The 21930-nt window shown below is 51.2% G+C and overlaps 1 protein-coding gene and 1 long non-coding RNA gene across 3 annotated transcripts; one reads left to right on the top strand and one right to left on the bottom strand.

Annotated features, from left to right (window-relative positions):
- Positions 1-3583: 3583 nt before the first annotated feature.
- Positions 3584-8742, bottom strand: LOC127568708 (uncharacterized). Its single transcript, XR_007956058.1, has 3 exons — positions 8602-8742; positions 6032-6103; positions 3584-3948 (listed from the first exon to the last, which is right to left on the bottom strand). It is a non-coding gene; the product is annotated as an uncharacterized LOC127568708 (long non-coding RNA).
- Positions 8743-13163: 4421 nt separating this feature from the next.
- On the top strand, positions 13164-21735 carry LOC127568669 (uncharacterized). 2 transcript variants are annotated; one of them, XM_052012678.1, is made up of 2 exons: positions 13164-13306; positions 16816-21735. In XM_052012678.1, exon 2 carries the CDS (start codon positions 16834-16836, stop codon positions 18877-18879), a length of 2046 nt encoding a protein of 681 aa, XP_051868638.1. In that variant the 5' UTR covers positions 13164-13306; positions 16816-16833; the 3' UTR covers positions 18880-21735. The 2 variants fall into 2 exon arrangements, with proteins under 2 accessions (XP_051868638.1, XP_051868639.1); XM_052012679.1 differs by lacking the exon at positions 13164-13306 and adding an exon at positions 13462-13669.
- The last annotated feature ends 195 nt before the right edge of the window (positions 21736-21930 follow it).

Below are 21930 nucleotides of genomic sequence, written 5' to 3'. Positions count from 1 at the left end.
TCCATTCTTAAAGAAAGGGAGTAGGGATAATCTTGGGAATTACTTTTTTTATTTACAGCGTGATAACAGGCCCTTCCGGCCCAACGAGTCCCGCACCGCCCATTTTAAACCCATATTAACCTACCCGTACGTCTTTAGAATGTGGGAGGAAACCGGAGCACCCGGAGGAAACCCACGCAGACACGGGAAAACGCACAAACTCCTTACAGACAGTGACGGGAATCAAACCCCGATCACTGGTGCTGTAATAGCATCGCGCTAACCGCTACGCTACCATGCCGCCTCTCTTGTTCCTCACATACGTGTAGAACACCTGACAGATTTCCTTAACCCTACTCACTAAGGCCTTTTCATGTCCCATTCTAGCTCTCCTAAGTCCCTTCTTAAGCTCCTTCCTGGCTACCTTATAACTCTCAAGAGCCCTGACTGATTATAGATCAGTGAGTCTTATGTCAGTGGTGGGCAAACTATTGGGGAAGATTCTTAGGGACAGGATTTATGACCATTTGAAGAAGCATAGTCTTATTAGGGATAATCAAATGGCTTTGTGAAGGACAGGTCGTGCCTCAAAGCCTTTCTCAAGGAGGTGACAAAGCAAATCGATGAAGGTGCATGTGGTGTATATGGATTTTACTAAGGCATTTGACAAGGTTCCCCATGGTAGGCTCATCCAGAAAGTCATGAGGCACGGGATCCATGGAGAATTGGCTGTGTGGATTCGGAATTGGTTTGCCCACCAAAGGCAGAGGGTGGTGGTAGATGGAGAACATTCTGCCTGGAGGTCGGTGACCAGTGGTGTACCGCAGGGATCTGTTCTGGGACCCCCGCTCTTTGTGATTTTTATAGAAGATGAGGAAGTGGAAGGGTGGGTTGGTAGGTTTGCAGGTGACACGAAGGTGGTGTACTAGATAGTGAAGAAAGTTGTTGTAGGTTACAATGGGATATCGATTGGATGCAGAGCTGGGCAGAGAAGTGAAGTGGCACATCGAGTGCAATCCAGAGAAGTGTGAAGTGATACACTTTGGAAGGTCGAACTTGAAGGTGGAGTGCAAGGTTAATGGCAGGATTCTTAGCAGTGTGGGGAGTGTAGCGGTTAGCGTAACGCTATTACAGCACGAGCGACCCGGGTTCGATTCCCGCCGCTGTCTGTAAGGAGCTTGTACGTTCTCCCCGTGACTGCATGGGTTTCCTCCGGGTGCTCTGGTTTCCTCCCACATTCCAAAGACGTACGGGTTAGGAGTTGTGGGTATGTTAAAAGGCCTATAATTTCCTGTCTTTTTGCCTCCCTCCCTTCTTAAACAGGGGTGTCACATTTGAAACTTTCCAGTCATCTGGGACCCTCCCTGATTCCAGGGATTCCTGAAAGATCACTACTAAAGCCCCCACAATCTCTTCAGCTACCTCTTTCAGAACCCTGGGGTGTCACCCATCCAGTCCATGTGATTTATAATGCTTCTACACATTGAAGGCATGATCACTGTAACGTTGCCTTTCTCCCACACCTTTTCTACCTCCTGGTGTATTTTGTACCCCTCATCTTGACTATTTGGAGGCCTGTACATAACTCCCATCAGGGTCTTTTTAGCTTTGCAGTTCCTCAACTTTGAAGATCCTACATCTTCTGGTCCTATATGGCTCCTTGCTATTGATTTAATTTCATTTTTCACCCACAGGCCACCCCTCTCCCTCTGCCCACCTGCCTGCCTTTTCTATAGGATGCGTATCCTTAACTGTCTAGCTCTCAGCTCTGATCCTCTTCCAGACACGTCTCTGTGATGCCGACGACATTGTGGCCGACAATTTCGATCTGCACTGTAAACTCACTTACATTGTTACGTATACTGGGTGCATTCAAATACCACCCCCTCAGTCCTGGTTTCATCACCCCCCCCCCTTCTCAAAGTCGTCTCTGTGTTGCCTGAAGTTAGATTCCTAACCCTTCTGAAACCATGCCCTATTTTTTATTCTGGAGACTTTGAAAACTCCTCCTGTGCTCACCTTCTCTAATGTTTTCCACAACTTTCCATGCCGTTGGACCCACCCACCCACTGTTTACTTTAAAGGCCTATCTACAGCCCTAGTTATGTGATTTCCCAGGACTCTGGTCCCAGCACGATTCAGACGGAGCCTGTCCCATCGGACGGGCTCCCTCTTTCCCCAGTACTGGTGCCAATGTTCTACGAATTCACACCCACTTCTCCCACACCAATCTTTGAGCCACATATTTACTACTTCAATCTTGTTGGCTCTGAACCAATTAGCATGTGGTTCAGATAGTAATCCAGAGATTATTACCTTTTTAGTTCTGCTTTTTAATTTAATCCTTGCTGCTCATATTCCTTCAGCAGAACCTCTTTACTTGTTCTGACTATATCATGACCTGGGCCTCTTGCTCAGCCTCTTGAGCCAAAGCCTCTTGAGCCAAAGCCTCCCCACTCACACACTGGCCCACTCCGACAATGGCCGCTCTGCTATAACCTGCCTCTCTTTTATTGGCTGCTTGGTCTCCCAATTAGCCAATCCCACATCTGCAATACTCTGCTTCACCGCCTGCCTTGAAATCTCACTGGTGTACTGGTCCGGTGTACTCACAAGGCTCTTAAACTCTGACGCTGGGTCAGAAACTGACCTGGAGTTGCCATACACAGTGTGGCTACAAGAGCAGGTCAGCGACTGGGAATCCCACTGTGAGTAATTATCTCATACCCCCTTTTCTGCCCTCCTGATTTCCGCCTCGAGTACACCCCTGCATCTCCGGTACCGCTGCAGGGACTCCCTTGATCGCAGCTGCCTGTACCTGGCCCATGCTGCCTCCTTTTTCTTGACCAGGTCCCCAATATCCCTCGTCATCTGGGGTTCCCTACTCCTGCCAGCCTTGCCCTTCACTCTAACAGAAACATGCAGACCTCGAGCTCTCTCGACCTCACCTTTAAGAGCCTTCCACTTGCTCGCAGTCCCTTTGCCTGCAAACAACCTACTCCAATTAACAGGAATCTCCTGTCCTCCCCACTGACTATCGAGTCCCCTATCACTAGAGTCCTGTCTGCCTTCACCCTTCCCTGCTGAGCCTCAGAGCTTGTCCCGGTGCCACAGACCTGGCGGCTGCTGCTGCTTTCTCCTGAACGGTTATCCCCCCAACAGTATCCAAAACGGTACACTTGTTTTCCTGGGGAATGGCCACAGGGGAATCCTGTACTCTCTGCCTACTCTCTTTTCCCTTGCTTGTGGTCACCCAACTCCTTTCTGCCTGTACCTTAGGTGTGACCAACTCGCTCCTCCCTCCCCTGTCAGAAGGTAGTAGGTTCAAGTCTGTGATCCAGTTTGATCGCATGACTGCACAGAATGGTCACGTGCAACACAAGTTACAAGCAAGAGTCAGCCACTCAGCCCCTAAAGTCTGCTGCCCCATTCAATAAGATCGTGGCTGATGTGACTAACCTGAACACCACATTCCCTCCCACCTCCTTCACCCCTTTCTTATAGATAATATATCTACTTCTGCCTTGAGAATAACCAAAGACGTCCACTGTTCCTCGAGAAAGAGAGTTCCAAAAACATTGGTAATTGTTTATTGTCACTTGTACCGAGGCAGAGTGAAAAACTTGTCTTGCATACCGATCGTACAGATCAATTCATTACACAGTGCATTAAGGTAGTACAGGATAAAACAATAACAGAATACAGAATAAAGTGTCACAGCTATAGAAGAAGTGCATTGTAGGTAGACAATAAGGTGCAAGGTCAAACAAGGTAGATTGTGAGGTCAAGAATCCATCTCATCGTATAAGGGCACCGTTCAATATTCTTATCACCGTGGGATAGAAGTGTCCTTGAACCTGGTGGTATGTGCCCTCAGGCTCCTGTATCTTCTGCCCAATGGGAGAAGAGAGTGTGTCCTGGGTGGGTGGGGTCTTTGATTATGCTGGCTGCTTCACCAAGGCTGACCATCTGAAAGAAAAACATTTTCTGCTCTGGCTTAAATGAACAGGCTCTTATTTTTAAACTCACTCCTAAATTCCTAATTCTTCTTTGAGAGGAAATATCCTCTTCTACCCACCCTGTCAAGGCCCGTCAGGATCTTATCATAGAGCGATGGAGTCATACAGCACAGAAACAGGCCCTTCAACCCACCATGTCCATGCTGACCATTTTTGCCCTTCTGCTCTAATCCTATTTGCCTGGATTGGGTCCATATCCCTCCATGCTTTGCCTATTTGAGTGCCTGTCTATATGCCCCTTAATTACAGTAATTATCTTATTCCACCTCCTCTGGCAGTGAATTTCAGCTATCAATCTGATAACAGCGGGACAGAGGCTGTCCCTGAGCCTGGTGGTACGTGTTCTCAACCTTTTGTATCTTCTGCCCGACGGGAGAAGAGACTATGTCCGGGGTGGGAGGGGTCCTTCATTATATTGGCTGCTTTCCCAAGTATTCAGGGCCTCAGACAGTCCTTCCAGGTGAGGCAGTGCTTCACCTGTGAGTCCGAGGGGGTAATTTATTACATCCAGTGCTCTTGGTGCGGCCTCCTCTACATTGGTGAGACTGACACAGATTGGGTGATCGCTTCGTCGAGCACCTTTCGCTCCTTCCACTGCAACAGCCAGGATCTCCCTGTGGCCACCCACTTCAATTCCACATCCCACTCCCCCACTGACATGTCTGTCCACGGTCTCCTCTACTGCCACGTTGTGGCCAGATGTAGGTAGGAGGAACAACACCTCATATTCTGCCTTGGGAGTCTCCGACCTGATGGCCTCAACATCGATTTCTCTAACCCCTCCCGTCTTCTAACCCCCCCCACCCCCGTTTTTCCTTCCTTTATCTTTCCTCATTCCTGTGGCCCCCTCCCCCCTTCTCTTTCCCCTCCCCTGCCCTCGTGACCTGCCCATCTATTCCCCACCTCCTTCCCTTTATTCCATAGTCCAATGCTCTCTCCCACCGGATTCCTTCTTCAGCCCTTCGCCTCTTCTACCTATCGCCTCTCAGCTTCTTACAACTCCCCCCACCATCCTACCTTCCCCTCTCACTTGAACTCACCTCTCCCCTGCCTGCGTGTGCCCCTCCCCCTCCCCCCACCACCTTATTCTGGCTTCTGCCCTCTTCCTTTCCAGTCCTGATGAAGGGTCTCGACCCAAAACATTGACTGTTTACTTCCCTCCATGGATGCTACCTGACCTGCTGAGTTCCTCCAGCATTTTGTGTGTGTTGCCCTCTTGTATTTGACCTTTCCACCCCAGACTATCCATCCAATCTCTGCTTCTCAATTTTATAAACTTCTATTAGGTCACCTCTCAGCTTCTGACACTCTAGAAAAGCAACCCAAGTTTCTTCAGCCTCTCCTTATAGCTATTACTCTCTAATCCAGGCAACATTGTGGTGAACCTCTTCTGTACCCTCCCCAAAGCCACCACATCCTTCCGACACTGTGGTGACCAGAACTGCAGACAACGCTCCAAGTGTAGCCTAACCAAAGTTTGATACAGCTGCAACATGACTTCCTGACTTTTATACTCAACACCCAACCAATGAAGGCAAGTGTGCTGTATGCTGACTAGCAGCCCCCCCGCCCCACCTCTCCAGCTTGGCCATAGGTTGTCCAAGCTTTCCTTTCCAATCAAAACAGCACAGAATCTGCCAGCCAATCAGTTTGTACATTTTCACCTGGGAGTAATTATAAAATCCTTGACTTTATCAGCCAGCTCTGTGACAAACCCTTAGTAAATGGTCTGAGTCATAACCCTTCCTTCTGTGTATGTTGGATGCAGAAGCAGAGCTAATGCCAGGCCCTCTGATTCCTGGATCAACACACCTTTCTGTGACCGCCCCACTGCAATGTTTGCCAGTATTGTGGGATCCAGGGTGCATACCATCTCCCTGTCTGATTGTTCACTGCTCCGTGTTCCAACAAGCCCGCAAAGTGAAGAGGGTCTGATCTATCTCTCACTGTTCTGTAGCTCTCATACATTTCGTGACTGGCCCCGAGCGAGCGGCACTCAAGATCCTTCTGCCTCGTTATCACATTCTCGTTACCTGCCAGGCCAGATCTGTGGCAGCACACTCGCTGAGGCCAATGACTTCCTTCTGTTCCATAACAGGTCTGGACTTTTAGATCAGTGGAAAGAATGTTCAATAATTTAGTAAACAAAGCGTGAAAATCAATCAGCAAATAATATTTCTGGTTAATAATATTAATAATAATATTTACATCGTGGTTGGAAGGCAGCAAAACATAAGAATTAGGAGCAGGAGTAGCCATTCAGCCCTTTGAGGCTGCCTCACCAATCACCAAGATCAGGGCTGATCTTCTACCTGTACTATTTCCATATTCCTCGGTTCCCATAATGTCCAGTACCCCATCCATCGCTGTTTTGAATGGTCAATGACTGAGTTTCCACAGCTCTCCTGGGTAGAAAATTCCAAAGATTCATCACCCTCTGGATGACGAAATTTCTCAGTCTGAAACAGCCCACTCGTGTTCTCAGACAGTCAAGCCGTTCTCATGGGGATTTTCAAACCCATGACCTGCCTCAGTACTGCCCATCCCACAGTGTGACACTCCCTCAGTACCACCCCTTTTTTTACAGTTAGCCTTTATTGCATATTTCACAGGCTCTTCAAATTATTTTCCATCTCAGACCACAAAAAGAATACCATTTTACCGAACGTCTTAGTAAACGCAACAACACTCGCTTTGCCCTCCACAGTCTTGGACATGGCCTGTAAACCACCGTCCAGACCGACCGACGGAGGCACAGAACTGCGCACAGCATTTTATAAAGTCAACAGACTGAAAGGTGACATCTTTGCAGGAGCCACGCCTCCAGGAGCTGCAACTGCTGCATAGACCCTGCCATCTTAGCCTTTACAGCCCGTCATGACAAGGCACTACGCAGTCAGCGATCACAAAACACTGCTGGTGCGATAAACAGCGACACAACCAGCAGGGCGCACCAGTAATTAGTCCCGCAAAAGAGAAGTGCGGAGAAAGGAGTCTTCTCCTGATAAGCAGACAGTCTGTGTGATGAAATACCAGTGCCGTCCCTCCCACAGCACTCGGAACACAGACGCCAACACCTGACGAAACACTGTCCTTCCAAGAAGAAAACTACTCCAGCCCACAAGATGAAACCCACACTCCTCCACTGCCCAACATTCCCTACAACTGCACTTTTGGATTTTTACAAACACATCAGTTTGATAGGAGAGCCTACTCAGTACTGCCCCTTTTTTTTAATAAAAAACGTTTATTCACTAAAAGCACTACAAAAGACAACCAGTGTCAATACTCTACATCTAATATAGAAAAGAAGAAACTACGCAACGACATACTACGGTAGAGAATGCAAACTAATACTAACGAAACATACACGCGACGCTACACCCGTCAACGCGACACGCGACACTTCAAATAAGAATCGCGTTCGTACCGTCCACGACACACGCGATCCCCTGAGGGGCCCACCGAGCGCGGAACTCAGCTAGGGTGCCCGTGGAAACCGTGTGTTCCCTCTCTAAATGCACCCGCGCGTGCACGTAAGCGCGGAAGACAGGCAGGCAGGCCGACCTGCCGGTACCCTGGGCTGCCCGCCGCCGGGTCCCGTGGATGGCCAGCTTGGCCAGGTCCAGCAGGAGACCCACCAGGAGATCCGCCGCGCGCCCCTCCCCGCGCCGCACCGGGTGCCCGTAGACCAACAGCGCCGGGCTGAAGTGCAACCAGAACTTCAGCAGCAGCCCCCGCAGATACTCGAAGAGGGGCTGCAACCTCTCGCACTCCGCGTATGCGTGGTACACTGTCTCCTCCCGGCCGCAGAAGTGACAGGCGGCCGGGGTGTCAGTACTGCCCCTTTTTTTTGTACAAAACGTTTATTCGTTAAAAAACACTACAAAACAACCAACAGCAGACACGCTGCATCGAGTACAGAAAGAAACAACCTGGCCGAAACCAATACCTGCGCAACGCTACGCCTGCAACCGCAAAACGCACGACACTTCACACCAGAATCGCGTCCGTCTCGTCCACCACACACACGATCCCCTGAGGGGCCCACCGAGCGCGGAACTCGGCCAGGGCGCCCGAGGAGACCGCGTGCTCCCGCTCCAATGACACCCGCGCGCGCATGTAAGCGCGGAAGACGGGCAGGCAGGCCGACCTGCCCGAACCCTCGGCCGCCCGCCGCCGCGTCCCGTGGATGGCCAGCTTGGCCAGGCCCAGCAGGAGACCCACCAGGAGATCCGCCGCGCGCCCCTCCCCGCGCCGCACCGGGTGCCCGTAAACCAACAGCACCGGGCTGAAGTGTAACCAGAACTTAAGCAGCAGCCCCCGCAGGTACTCGAAGAGGGGCTGCAACCTCTCGCACTCCGCGCACGCGTGGTACACCGTCTCCTCCTGGCCACAGAAGTGACAGGTGGCCGGGGTGTCAGTGCTGCCCCTTCCACAGGGCGACGGTACTACTCCTCCCACAATGTGACCCTCCCTCAGTACCGCTCCTCCCTCACAGTGCAGTCAGCCCTTTGCCTCCTTCCACCTATCACCTCCCAGCTTCTCACATCGTTCCCACACACCCCCAACCCCTGCCATCCACCCACCTTCCCCCTCTCACCTGGACTCACTGTCACCTGCCAGCCTGTGCTCCTCCCCCTCCCCCCACCTTCTTATCCTGGCTTCTGCCCTCTTCCTTTCCAGTCCTGATGAAGGGTCTCGACCCGAAACGTCGACTGTTTATTTCCCTCCACAGATGCTGTCTGACCCGCTGAGATCCTCCAGCGTCTTCTCTGTGTGTCTTCTAATATTTATACCATGTTTTTCAACATCTAGTAAGGCCTCATCTACAAGTAATCTCCATTAGATAAACAGAATGAGGAGAAAACACGAGTTATTTAACGACAAACACCTTAATCCTCGGACCGTTTTCTCCTGCTGATAGGCATATTAATTCTTGGTAACCGTCCTCTTCTGATGGTACGTACTACTAATTCTTGGGACCTGTTTCCTCAGCTGATAAGCACCTTAGTCCCTGGACAGTAATTTGCCAAAAATCTGAGATTAGCCATGAACCTCCTGGACCTGGATAGTAAAGATCGAACGCAACTGGACATCCGAATAATTAGAACAAATGAACACACTGATATAAAATACAAATCTGCTGCTGTAACACGGACTGGGTGTGGCCCGTGTTCCACCGGACTCCTGCCCTGCCCCCTCCCATTACCACAGCTCCTCTCCCTCTGCTGTTATTCTGTTATCCTTCCTTGTAGCTCTGTGCTTCACCACAACCACGTCCTGTGGAGTGATAGTTGGTTTACAGTGAAAAGCTTTAGCTTGTGTGCCATCCAGACAAATCATTTCACCACGTCAGTGTATCGAGGTAGTACAAAAGGAAAAGCAATAACCGAATGCAGAACGAAGGGTCTCGACCCGAATTGTTGACTGTTTATTTCTCTCTATAGATGCTGCCTGACCTGCTGAATTCCTCCAGCATTTTGTGTGTGTTGCTCCAGATTCCAGCATCTCTTGTGTGGCAGAATAAGGTGTTACAGTTACAGAGAAAGTGCAGAGCAGGTAGACAATAAGGTGCAAAGGCCATGATGAGGTAGATTGTGAGGTCAAGTGTTCATCCCTCACTGCTCTCTGCCTAGAGTTTCTCCTGAATCCCCTCTTTGTTTGTGGTAAGCTGACGACTCCCTGGTCTGGTGTCTTCACAAGTGGATGCAACTGATGGTCCATGAAAACACTTTGTAACTTTCGAAGCCCTTTGTTGGGTTACCCACCACACTTCTCTTGAGACAAAAGAGCCTCAGCCTGGTCGGTGTTTCCGGACAGTCGGAACCGGTTCTGTGACATTAGATCAGCGGGCCCTCACACTCTCTGAGTGTGTAGTACAATGAAGATGGCAGCCCTGTTCTCTGAGTGGTGCTCCCGCTGATGCCGGGAACTCGCTAGACAGAACGTGAGGTTGGATAACCTCAAACACTACACATCCCCCCACCATCAGTCCCCTCTTGGAGCACCTGAACAGGGCAAGGCCACTCAGCCTGTCCAACCCATTCAATCAGGTTGTGGCTGACCTTGGACTGTAGCCATTCGCACCCTAGTCCAACACAAACTTTCAGTCTTATGGTGGTTGCCATGGACATGCCGAACCGAAGGATCTGCTTCTGCATTCTGCAAATTCTGAAATTTCCAATCGGCTCCCAATCTCAGGAAATTTTTCGGAACCCGTTGCAGACGGACGCCTGCCTGAAGCAGTGAGCAGCTCAAATCTGAAGGCTGCAGCTCCTTGTCCTGAACTCCCCTCGCCAGAGGGAAGGGTCTCCCTCACCGTGGAGACGCAAGGGTCTGGAGAAACACAGAGGATGCTGGAGGAACTCAGCGGGTCAGGCAGCACCGTGGAGGGCAACGGAGAGTCAACATTTCAGGTCGAGACCCTTCATCAGGACTGAAAGGGGAGGTAGAGGGGAGGTAGACAGGTGGGTGGGGAAGGGCGGAGCAAGAGCTGGCAGGTGATAGGTGGATCCAGGTGAGGAGGTGATATGCAGGTGAGGGAGGGGGAGAGTGGGAATGATGTCAGAAGCTGAGAGGTGATAGGTGGAAGTGACCAAGGGCTGAAGAAGATGGACTCTGATAAGAGAGGACAGTGGACCATGGAATAAAGGGAAAGAGGTGGGGAGGGAACCAATGGGACTGGGTGTGTGGGTAATGGGCAGATGAAGAGGGTGGGGAGGGGAAAGGGATGTGATGGGGGCCAGTGGGATCAGGAGGAGAGAGAAACGAAAAATGGGGGAAAGGGACAGAGGGGGAACGGTTCCAGAAGTTGGAGAACTCGATGTTGACGCCGCCAGATTGGAGACTGCCCAGGCGGAATATGAGGTGCTGTTCCTCTAATTTGCACTTAGCCTCGACCTGGAGGTGAAGGAGGCCGTGGACAGACACGTCGGTGTGGGAATGGGAAGTGAAATTGAAATGGCTGGTCTCCAGGAGATCCCGGCTGGTATGGCTCTCGGAGAGAAGGTGGCTAATTGGTTTGTTCTAGTCACGTACCGGGGTACAGTGAAAAACTTTGTTTTGCATATCATCCCCACAGATAATTTCATTACGTCAGTGCATTGAGGTAGTACAAGGGAAAACAATAACAGAATGCAGAATGCACAGTTACCGAGAAAGTGCAGTGCAGGCAGTACTCCTCCCCCCTTCCTGAAGTCAATGACCTGCTGTTTTGGTTTGCTGACATTGAGGGAAAAGTTATTGTCATGACACCATGTCACTAAGCTCTCTATCTCCTTCCTGTACCCCGATTCATCATTATTTGAGATACGGCCCACTACGGTGGTGTCATCTCCACACTTGCAGATGGAGTTAGAGCAGAATCTGTCCACGCTTGTCATGGTGCTCGATGCAGTGATCCCCAAATCTGCGTCCAGTCTCACTGACTTAGAGAAGACTACACTGGGAGCACCGGATGCAATCAGTGACACCGATGGATTCACGTGACAGACTGCCTCACCTGGAAGGGCTGTTTAGGGCCCTGGATGATGGTGAGGCAGGAGGTGTAGGGACGGTGGTTCCAGGGGTTAGTGCGTGGGGAGGGAGGGGGATCAGTGGGGAGGGATGAGCGGATGAAGGAGTCACAGAGGGTGATCCCTGTGGCAAGCGGACAGGGGAGAGGAAGATGTCCCATTGTAGGAGGCAGGAGTTGCCAAGAATGATATGTTAGGTACAGAGGCTCGTGGGGTGGTGGGTGAGGACCAGGGGAACTCTATCCCTGTTCTGCCTGGTGGAGGTGGGGTAAGAGCGGAAGTGAGGCCTCCATCAATAGCAGTGGGGGGTGGGCGAAGAACCTCATTGTCCAAAAAAGGAGGACACTTTGGATGCCCTGGAGTGGAAGACCTATCATCCTATTCTCGAGAAGAGACAGAGGAACTGAGAAAAGGGGATGGCATCCTTTCAAGAGGTGTAGTCGAGGTTACTGTGGTAGCTGGTGGGTTTGTAGAAAGGGTCAGTGGATAATCCTTCAGGAGATGGAGACAGAGATCAAGGAAGGGGAGAGAGGTGTCAGATATGGACCAAGTGAACTTGAGGGCAGTTAGGAAGTTGGTTGTCAAAGCCCGAGACACCTCATTAAATCACCCTTCCTTCTCCAAAACTCAAGGTAGTGCAGTCTCACCTGAGCAAGTTAACAGGGGTCAGCGGTGGAAAGGGTGAGCAGCTTCAAGTTCCTGGGCGTCGACATCCCGGAGGATCTATCCTGGGCCCAGCAATTGATGCGATCATGAAGAAGGCACGCCGGCAGCTCTACTTCGCTAGGAGTTTGAGGAGATTTGGTACGTCACCAAATATTCTTGCAAATTTCTATAGATGTACGGTGGAGAGCCTTCTGACTGGTTGCATCACCGCCTGGTATGGAGGATCCAATGCACAGGAACGAAAGAGGCTGCAGAGGGTTGTAGACTCAGCCAGCTCCATCACGGGCACAACCCTCCCCACCATCGAGGACATCTTCAAGAGGCGGTGCCTCAAGAAGGCGGCATCCATCACTAAAGACCCTCACCACCCGGGACATGCCCTCTTCTCGTTACTACCATCGGGGAGGAGGTACAGGAGCCTGAAGACCCACACTCAACGATTCAGGAACAGCTTCTTCCCCTCCGCCATCAGATTTCTGAACAGTCCTTGAACACTACCTGTTTTTTGCACTATTTATTTATTTTTGTAATCTGGTAATTTTTATGTCTTTACATTGTACTGCCACAGAACAAGAAATTTCACGTCATGTGTCAGTGATAATAAACCTGATTCTGATGAAAGAATTATTTAATGCAGTCTCGTTTTGGAAATTTTCACAGGCAAAGCAGACTAAAGCATAAAATTAGTTTCAAAGACCAAGCAGCAGTCTAACATTACTTGTTTACTTCTAATAAACATTTTATTCTTCATGAGAAGGTGTTAAAATATTATTGTGATTCATTAAAATACAAATAGGATCTGTAAGTAATCAGCATGGAATTTTAAATACAGAATTTCCATCCTTGGTAGCCAGTCACAACGTTTCCTGTTTTGAAGGCTTTGAGTGACTGCTGTGGGATGGAAGAGGAGGGAGAGATCTGAAAGAAGTCGAGCAAGAATTTATTTCCGAAAAGGCAGCTGAGCAGCCCTGAGCATGTGACAGGAAATCAGACCATCGACCCTGGCAGCAGCTGCAGCAGTGAAGAGCAGGGAGCCTCGGGGAACACCCACTGGGACTGTGTGAGCCCTGCTGTGTCCAGCCTGTGAATTTCAACTGCAACCTCAGACCATCTGCAGCTCCCCAGGTACATTATTACTGAGCTACAGTGTTCCTGCTCCTCACCCCCCCCCCCCCCCCCCCCCCATCATTCTCAGCCTTCCTGTTCATAGCCCCAGCCTAGATACAGCGAGCACAAGCCAACACGTTTTAGTCAGGGTGTGTGTGTGTGAGAGAGAGAGAGAGAGAGAGAGAGAGAGACTGCAATGTGCTCGGTCAGCTGGCCTCAGTTAATGTTATTGAGGGATGTGAATGCATTGTTGTCTGCTCCTACCAACCACCCTGTTGAAGGATACACCACTGAGCTCTCCCCCATCTCATCTCTCCAGATCAACACAGAGCCACCTTCAGCAGCCACACTAGGTGGAGTTGCTGCCAGTGACAGCTGGAGGTAGGTAGTGTCTGTGGAGGAACACAAGCGTGAGGTTCATGCCTGAATTCTTTCTAGTGCTGTCTGGCAGACAGGGGAGGAGTGGTGGGGAGAAGTGGGGGGGGGGGGAGCGATGGGAGGAGAATGAATGAAGGTGGTGGCGAAGGGGGGGTGGAGAGAAGGGAGGTTCGATGGTGAGTGGGTGAGGGATGGGTGGTGAGAAGGGGTGGGGAGTGGTTGGGAGGGGGTGGGTGGGGGGTGGTGTGGAGGGGTGGGTGAAATTAGAAGCAGTGAAGCCATTCAGCCCCTCTTGCCTGCTGTACAGTTCAGTGAGATCGGGGCGATCATATCTCAGCCCCACTTCCCTGCACTGACCCCATATCCCTCAATGCCTTTAATGCGGAACAATTTATCGACCTCTGTCCTGAATATACTGAGTGACTGAATTCTCTTAAGCAGGGAATTCCAGAGACTCACCAACACCTGGGGGTAGGAGCTTCTTCTTGTCTCTGCCTTGATTGGTGAGCCCCTGACCCTCCACACCCCAGCCAGGAGAAACATTCACCTCCCATTCTTCTAAACTCTAGAGGGTACAGGACCTGTCTGCTTAATGTCCCCCCGTGTGACAGACTCGATACACAGGAACCAATGGTGGACATGTGTTGCTCCCCCTCTATGGGAAGGGAAGGAGACCGGACCTGTGCACAATATTCCAATGGCCTCTCACCAGGGCCTCTATTGGAACAAAATATTTCTACCCTTGTACTGAAATTTTCTCACAATAAAGGCTGGCATCCTATACCTGCATGTTAACTTCCAATGAAGTATGCCCAGGGACACCCAGGTCCATCGGAACACCAAAACCTCTTTGTTAAAAACTACTTCATCTTCTGAATTTTTTCCACTAGTGTTTAACGTGGAAGTGGGAACAGTTCTGGAAGATCAGGGAACTGAGAGCCATGGGGAAGTGGTACAGAAAAGGAACGGAGGTCTGGGGTAGATCAGCCATGATCATACTGAATGGTGAGGCAGGTTTAATGGACCAAGTGGCCTACTCCTGCTCCTTTTTCCTCATATTCTTTCCTGTGGATGACGTTATATTCCATCTTCAGCGTCCTTGCCCCTTTAGTTAACCTGGACACGTCTCCCTGAAGCCCCTCTGTATCCTCCTCATGGCCCCACTGCCACCCAGCTTTGGATCACCAATAACCCTGGATGTATGATACTTGATCCTCTCATCCAGTCAGTGATGCCGATTGTAAACACCTGGAACCCCAGCACAGCTCCCTGCAACACCCCACTAGTCTTAGAAGCCTTTTATTCCTGCACTCTTGTCTGTCAGTTAACCAATTCTCCACTCCTTACTCCCAATGCCGAGCGTTCTGATTTTCTTTAATAATAGAGTCATAGTCATACAGCAGGGAAACAGGCCCTTCGGCCCAACTCATCCATGCCGACTGTGTTACCCAACGAGCTAGTCCCATCTGCTGGCATTTGGCCCATAGCCCTCTAAACCTCTCCTATCCATGAACTTATCTAGATGGCTTTTAAACGTTGCTAATGTGCCCACATCAACCACTATTTCTGGCAGCTCATTCCAAATACGCGCCACCCTTTGCATGAAGAAGCTGCCCCTGATGTCCCTTTAAATGTCACTAATGTGCCTGCCTCAATCACTAATCTTTCGGAGGCACCTTATCGGTGTCCTTCTGTCAGTGTGGATGCATCGCTTGTTTGCCCTTCTGCATTCTGCTTGTTGTGGCCTCAAAAAAAACCTGTCAGATCTGTCACAAACATGACATCCATTTCATAAATTCACTAACTCTCCTAATTCCTACTATTGATTTCCAAGTGTCTTGTTCCCACTGGAGAGCAGGGATGGGGTTGAGGTTTAGGGAGAGCCGGGCGTTGGGACTCCCAGAGGGGTTTGTGGTTCCCACAGTTTCCAGTTAGACTGGAGTCAGTAGGGGTCTGAGGTCTGTATCCAGGTCACCATCTAAACCGTACTGTACGTTTTCTTTACCGATGGGTTTGATGATTTGAACTTACAACTTACAGGATGGGGCAGAATGTAAATTAGCTTAAAGCAATTCCCAAAACAAGGAAAAGATATCTTGGGATTGAAGTCCATAGCTGCCTGAAAATGACAATGTGAGTAGATAAGGTGGTAAACAAAGTGTATGGCATGCTTGCCTTCATCAGAATCAGGTTTATTATCATTCACACATGTCGTGAAATTCATTGCTCGGGCATAGAGTATAACATACAGCCGTATAAGCCCTTAGTCAGATCGCACTTGGAGTACAGGATGTGGAGACTGTGGAGGGGGTGCAGAAGTGGTTTACCTGGATGCTGCCTGGATTAAAGGGTATTAGCTGTAAAGAGAGATTGGACAAACTTGGGTTGTTTTCTCAGGAGCGTCGGAGGCTGAAGGGAGACCTGATAGAGGTTCATAAGATTATGAGAAGCATAGATAGACAGAGTATTTTTCCCAGGGTAGAAATGTCAAATGCAATACATACATTTAAGGTGAGAGGGGGAGAGTTTAAAGGAGATGTGCAGGGCAGAAAATGGTGGGTGTCTGGAATGAACTGCCAGGAGTGGTGGTGGAGGCAGAACCGATAGTGGTGTTCAAGAGGCCTTAAGATAAACACATGATTGTGGAGGGATGGAGGGATGTGAATCATGTGCAGGCAGAAAGGATTAGTTTAATTTGGCATCGTGTTCAGCACAGGCATGGTGGGCCAAAGGGCCTGTTCCTGTGCTGCACTGTTCTGTGTTCTATATGAAACGTTTACCTGGAATAGTGGAGTTGTCTTGTGAGAAAAGATCGGACAGACCGGGGCTGCATCCGCAGCAGTTTAGAAGAGCGGGAGGGGACGATATGAAATGGTAAGACACTGAGGGGTGTGGACAGGGTGGGTGTGGAGAGGAGGTTTCTCTGGACTTGGGGGTCACTGTTTAAGAATAAGGGGTGATCCCATTAAAGACCCAACACCTCAGGTGGGACGTGTCTGAAGGACGTCCCCTCTAACAGTGGGTCCCGGGGCACTGGTGTGGGTTAGTGTGGAACGTAACGCCACAGCCTCTTTCTCAAAGTGAACCAATGCTTCCTCTTCCCCTTTTGCTTCCCTGACTAAGCCCAGTGTTCCCACTTCTGTTGCCAGGTGAACACCTCAGTCGCCATGGCAGCGGAAGAGCCCCAGGCCTTGGCCAAGGTCAACAGCGTAATGATGCTGGGCACGGCGGAGGAAGTCAAGAGAGACCTGGAGCTGATCATGAAGCCCTACGCCAACTGGGAGGAGTTCCTGACGCCGGGGCCCGTCTCCATCGCCATCCTGGGCGAGCTGATCTTCATCTCCGCGGCCGAGGCCTTCCAGGTGAAGCTCTGCACGGCCGGCAGCCCGGTGCGCTTCCTGCGGCACCCGGGATCCTTCCATGCCTGCCTGATGCAGGTGAGCGACCAGGGCTGGAAGGCCTTCAACAAGGCCCACAAGAACATGGACCAGATCCGGCTGTACACCCTGGCCGCCCCCAAGCACCTGGCCAGCGCCGTGCAGGTGCTGGCTCGTGAGCCCAAGGTGGTCAAGGCCATGCTGCCCAGTCGGCTCAACAGCCTGAGGAAGGTGGCGGAGCAGTGCCAGGGGCTGGCAGCTTCCGTCGAGGAGGAGTTTGCCACACTCATCGACCTGGTGCAGGAGCTGCTGGAGGTGTGCGCCAGCTCCCGCACCGAGTACCACGACAGGATGGAGGAGGTCAAGCGGACGCTGGAGGAGTCCAAGGTGCGGAAGGCGGCGGCGGAGAAGGAGAAGAAGAGGCTGGAGGCTCAGTTCACCGAAACCTGCGTCAGGATGGAGGAGGCGCACGCCCTGTACCAGAAGGCGGTGAAGACCATCCCCAGCGGGAAGAACCTAGTGGGGGTCTACGTGACACAGTCTCTGCTGGACCTGACCAACAGCCTGGCCACCGAGCTGGTGACGATGGGCATAACCGAGCCGGTCAGCCTGGCCCTGGAGGTCACTGATGTGGCCACGCAGCACTTCAAGAAGAAGCTCCAGAACAAGAAGGCGGCCGGCTCCCAAGACCCACAGGCCGAGGCGGACAAGGGCCACGTGAGCTGGGCCAGCATCTGCCTGAAGGCCATGGACATGATGATGGCCAGCGCGCTGCTCCAGGACCTGGTGTCGGATAGCGGGACCGTGGACCCAGGCCGGCTGGGCACCAGCTCCTCGGATTGTAAGGCCATGTTCCAGAGCAGCATGGAGCAGGTGGAGCTGGAGCAGGAGTGCAAAGCCAAGAGTGCCACCTTGGAGCTGTGCCAGGGCGGCATCAGCGTGTGCGAGCGGCTGGAGGAGATCGGTCAGTGCGAGAAGCCCACCGAGGCCCAGTTGCAAAGTCTGGCCACCGCCATCCAGGAGCAGAACGCCAAGGTGCAGGGGTACCTGTCAGACATGAGGAAGTCCAGTAACACCCCGGCCATCGCCCCACAGCCACCAAACCTGAGCAGCATCGCCAAGGTGGAGAAGGTACAGGAAGGGCTGTCAAAGATGGTCCTGGAGCAAGCCTGCTTCAAGGTGGAGCAAGCCAAGTGCCAGCTGGACATCAGCAGGGAGAACTACCAGAAGGTATCCGAGAACAAGGACAAGATGACCAAGGACCTCGACGAGGTCTTGCTGACCATGATGAGGTGTCAGGTGAAGGAGATAGACTACGACACGACCCTCAAGCTGCTGGTGACGGGTCTGGGAGCTCTGAGCCAGGTCAAGGAGCAGTGGGCCAAGATGAGCAACTTCTTCCAGATGATGTCCAACCTGATTAAGGTCTCCCTCAATGATGCCGTCACCCAGTTTGCCAGCGACAGTGAAGGCTGCGAGCTGATCCCTGGATATTCCCAGGACTCCTTCGTCAAAGATATGATCTACACCGAAGCTTTCCAGGCCTGCAGCGTCGCGAGCCTCTGCCACCTGATCGCCGGGACCTACGTCGAGGTTTCCGAGAAGCACCTGAGGAACCAAGTCACCGGTCTGGAGACCAACATCAACCTGAGCCCCTCGGACCCCATGTTTAACGTGAAGCGCACCAAGCTGCAGGAGGGTTACATCGTCGCCAAGGAGGCCGTCAAGGAGCTGGTCCTGAAGAACAAGGAAGAGTTTGAGACACAAATTCAGCAAAGGATCGACCACATCAACTCAACATTACAAGAGGTCGTGCCTTTGGCAGTAAAGCAATAGAGCACGATTGGCCCAGCCAGTCCTCCACAGGTCTCCTGAACATCTGACCACAGGGTACGAATGAGCAGCCATGTCATGGAAGGCCCATTTGAACCTTGCCTCGTACAAGGCCAGTTAGCTTTTGTTTGTTCCTCGGCTTTCCCTCCCTCCCTCCCCTACCGAGTAATGCCTGGAGGAGCTTCGTGCACAGACCAACTGAGATGAAGACTTCATGGTGCCGGGAGCCAGGTACGAGCGCACATGACGTTGTCCTCCCATCTCGACTGATGCTGGGGTTGCCTGGACTCCCTGATAAGGAGAGGAGTTTCCAACAATTCTCGAGCCGGACATCTCTCTGGGAATTCCTCCTCTTGAGTTAGGACGGGAAACAACATTTTCACAAGTGTGGAAGGATTTGATATTCTAGAATTTGTCCGTCCCACTGCTGGTAGCACTGACATAAGTCTTGTATGGTTCCCTCTTGCTGTGGTAACATCTCAGGGACACAGACCGCCCCAGTCTGGGCAGACACTGCCACTGCTTCATTGTTACTGGGTCAAAACCCGGGCACCACCTGAAACCACTGCCTTGCATCAGCTCACAGCCTTTCATGACCCTGTGATATCCCTGTGCTTTACAGCTGTTGAAGTACTGGTCAATGTTGCAATGTGAGTTTGGCAGCCATTCTGTGCACAGCAGGATCCCACTGACAGCAGAGGTACAAGGCATGTGACATTGATTTGAGGGAAGTTGGATGGCAGGGAGGGGGGGAATGGAATGCTCCTGGTTCTGGACATGGGGCTGTGGGACCTTTTACAGAGGCAAACTGCAGACAAGGTCACAGCAGAGTGGGCCCCCCTTCAGTACTCCGACAAGTAGCAACCCACCCAAGGCTGACAGAGGGCGGGCACTAAACACCAGCGCTGCTGGTGAGCCTGCACCCTGAGAATGAATGGTTAACTCCTGGAAGCCAGGTGACGTCCCAGCCCAAGTGTTGGGGCCATGCACACCTCGATGCCAGCACGGAGGCTTCCCGAGTCTGTCTGGGTCGGAGAGGAGGTGTGAATGGGATAAAAGGAAAATCCATATTTTCTTCCAATTCGCAGTGCTGGTAAAATTGCAAAAGACATCGGTGAGACCAAACGCAGACTGGGTGACTGAGTGAAGTCTGCAATGGCCAACTGGAGCTCCCAGCTGCGAGACATTTCAACTCCCCTCCCCATTTCCTACACCGACCTAGTCATAGAGAGTCACAGAGTCACACAGCATGGAAACAGGCCCTTCGACCCAACTTGTCCATGCTGACTGTGTTGCCCAGAGAGCTGGTCCCATCTGCCCGTGTTTGGCCCAGAGCCCTCCAAATCTCTCCTATACATGGACTTATCTAGATGGCTTTTAAATGTTACTAATGTGCCTGCCACAACCACTATCAGAATCAGATTCTGGTTGTATGCCCCTCATGATCTTATCCACCTCTATCAGGTCACCCCTCAATCTTCTACGTTTCAGGGAATAAAGTCCTTGTCTCCGCAACCTCTCCTTGTAACTCAGGCCCCCAAGACTGGCAACATCCTGGTAAATCTTTTCTGCGCTCTTTCTAGTTTAATAACATCTTTCCTATAACAGTGACCAAAACTGTAAGATAAGATTTCTTTATTAGTCACAGGTACATCGAAACACACAGTGAAATGCATCTTTTGCGTGGAGTGTTCTGCGGGCAGCCCGCAAGTGTCGCCACACTTCCGGCGCCAACATAGCGTGCCCACAGCTTCCTAACCTGTATGTCTTTGGAATGTGGGAGGAAACCGGAGGAAACCCACGCAGGCACGGGAAGAACATACAAACTCCTTACAGACAGCGGCCAGATTTGAACCCAGGTCGCTGGTGCTGTACACTAACTAACCACTACAGTACTCCAAGTGCAGCCTCACTTCCTCTTGTATAACCGCAACATAACTTCCCAACGGACCCAGCACCGATCCCTGCGGCGCACCACTAGTCACAGGCCTCCAGTTACAGAGATAACTATCTACCACCACTCTCTGGCTTCTCCCGCTAAGCCAACATTGAATCCCATTGGTCCTGAATGCCAAACAACTTAACTTCTGGACCAGCCTCCCATGCAGGATCAGGGACTGGATGTCAGAAGGTTTGCCTGCAGAGGGTGTGGGTTGGCCAATGGACATCCCAACGGATCAGAGAGACAGTTGTATCGACGGTCCTTCCTTCATGTCCTGATACACAGCCGTGGCTGTCTTCAGAGACCTGCCTTGCTATCGGTTTAGATCAGGGAGACTGGAAACAGACTGGCTGGGTTCTGCTGAGCCTTGAGTAGGGTGAACGGATTATTTAGTCCATCCCAGAGCAACACAACTGAGGTCTTGAGATAAATACACAAAGCAAATAAACAAGATGCTGGAGGAACTCAGCAAGTCAGGCAGCATCTGTGGAGGGAAATGGGAAAAGTCCGGATGAAGGGTCTCAACCCAAAATGTTGACTATCCATTTCCCTCCACACAGATGGTGCCTGACCCGCTGAGTTCCTCCAGCATTTGTGTGTTGCTCCAGATTCCAGCATCTGTAGTCTCTTGTGCCTCCTAATGACATGAAGCCACGACTGCTTGGAGTAGTCTGGGGAACAGGCAGTGTAAGGCTGTGCCAAGGGGGTTGGGAGAAGGGAGCATTGGATGAGCAACTTTGTGGCTTGGGAACTTCGAAGTATTGGTTCAAACCTCACTGAACCAATCACTGTGAATGAAAATGGATAAATTATGCAAATGATGCTTGTTTCCAACATGCAAATGGACTACTGAATGTATGTTTGTCTGTCTCCAAAGAGAAGCTTCAATAAATAATCCAAAGGCATTGGAGAGAAAACATTTTTTAATTACTTTCTGTATTTTTTTCCTTGGGTGCCTCAATCGTCCTGCAGTGGAGTGTGGGACCTACTGCGTGCCTCTCACTGGGGATTTCATGGGTCTGGCTGTCCCATTTGAAGTTCCTCCTCCTCCACCCCTCCCCTAGGGCCCAGCACTTCCCAGTCAGAGGGTAAAATAACCCAGAGACCTCGGA

The sequence above is a fragment of the Pristis pectinata genome, chromosome 3 (genome assembly GCF_009764475.1).
Source record: "Pristis pectinata isolate sPriPec2 chromosome 3, sPriPec2.1.pri, whole genome shotgun sequence".
NCBI classification, from domain to species: Eukaryota; Metazoa; Chordata; class Chondrichthyes; order Rhinopristiformes; family Pristidae; genus Pristis; species Pristis pectinata.
The sequence above is the reverse complement of the archived record's forward strand: the minus strand, read 5'-3'. Positions and strand labels throughout refer to the sequence as shown.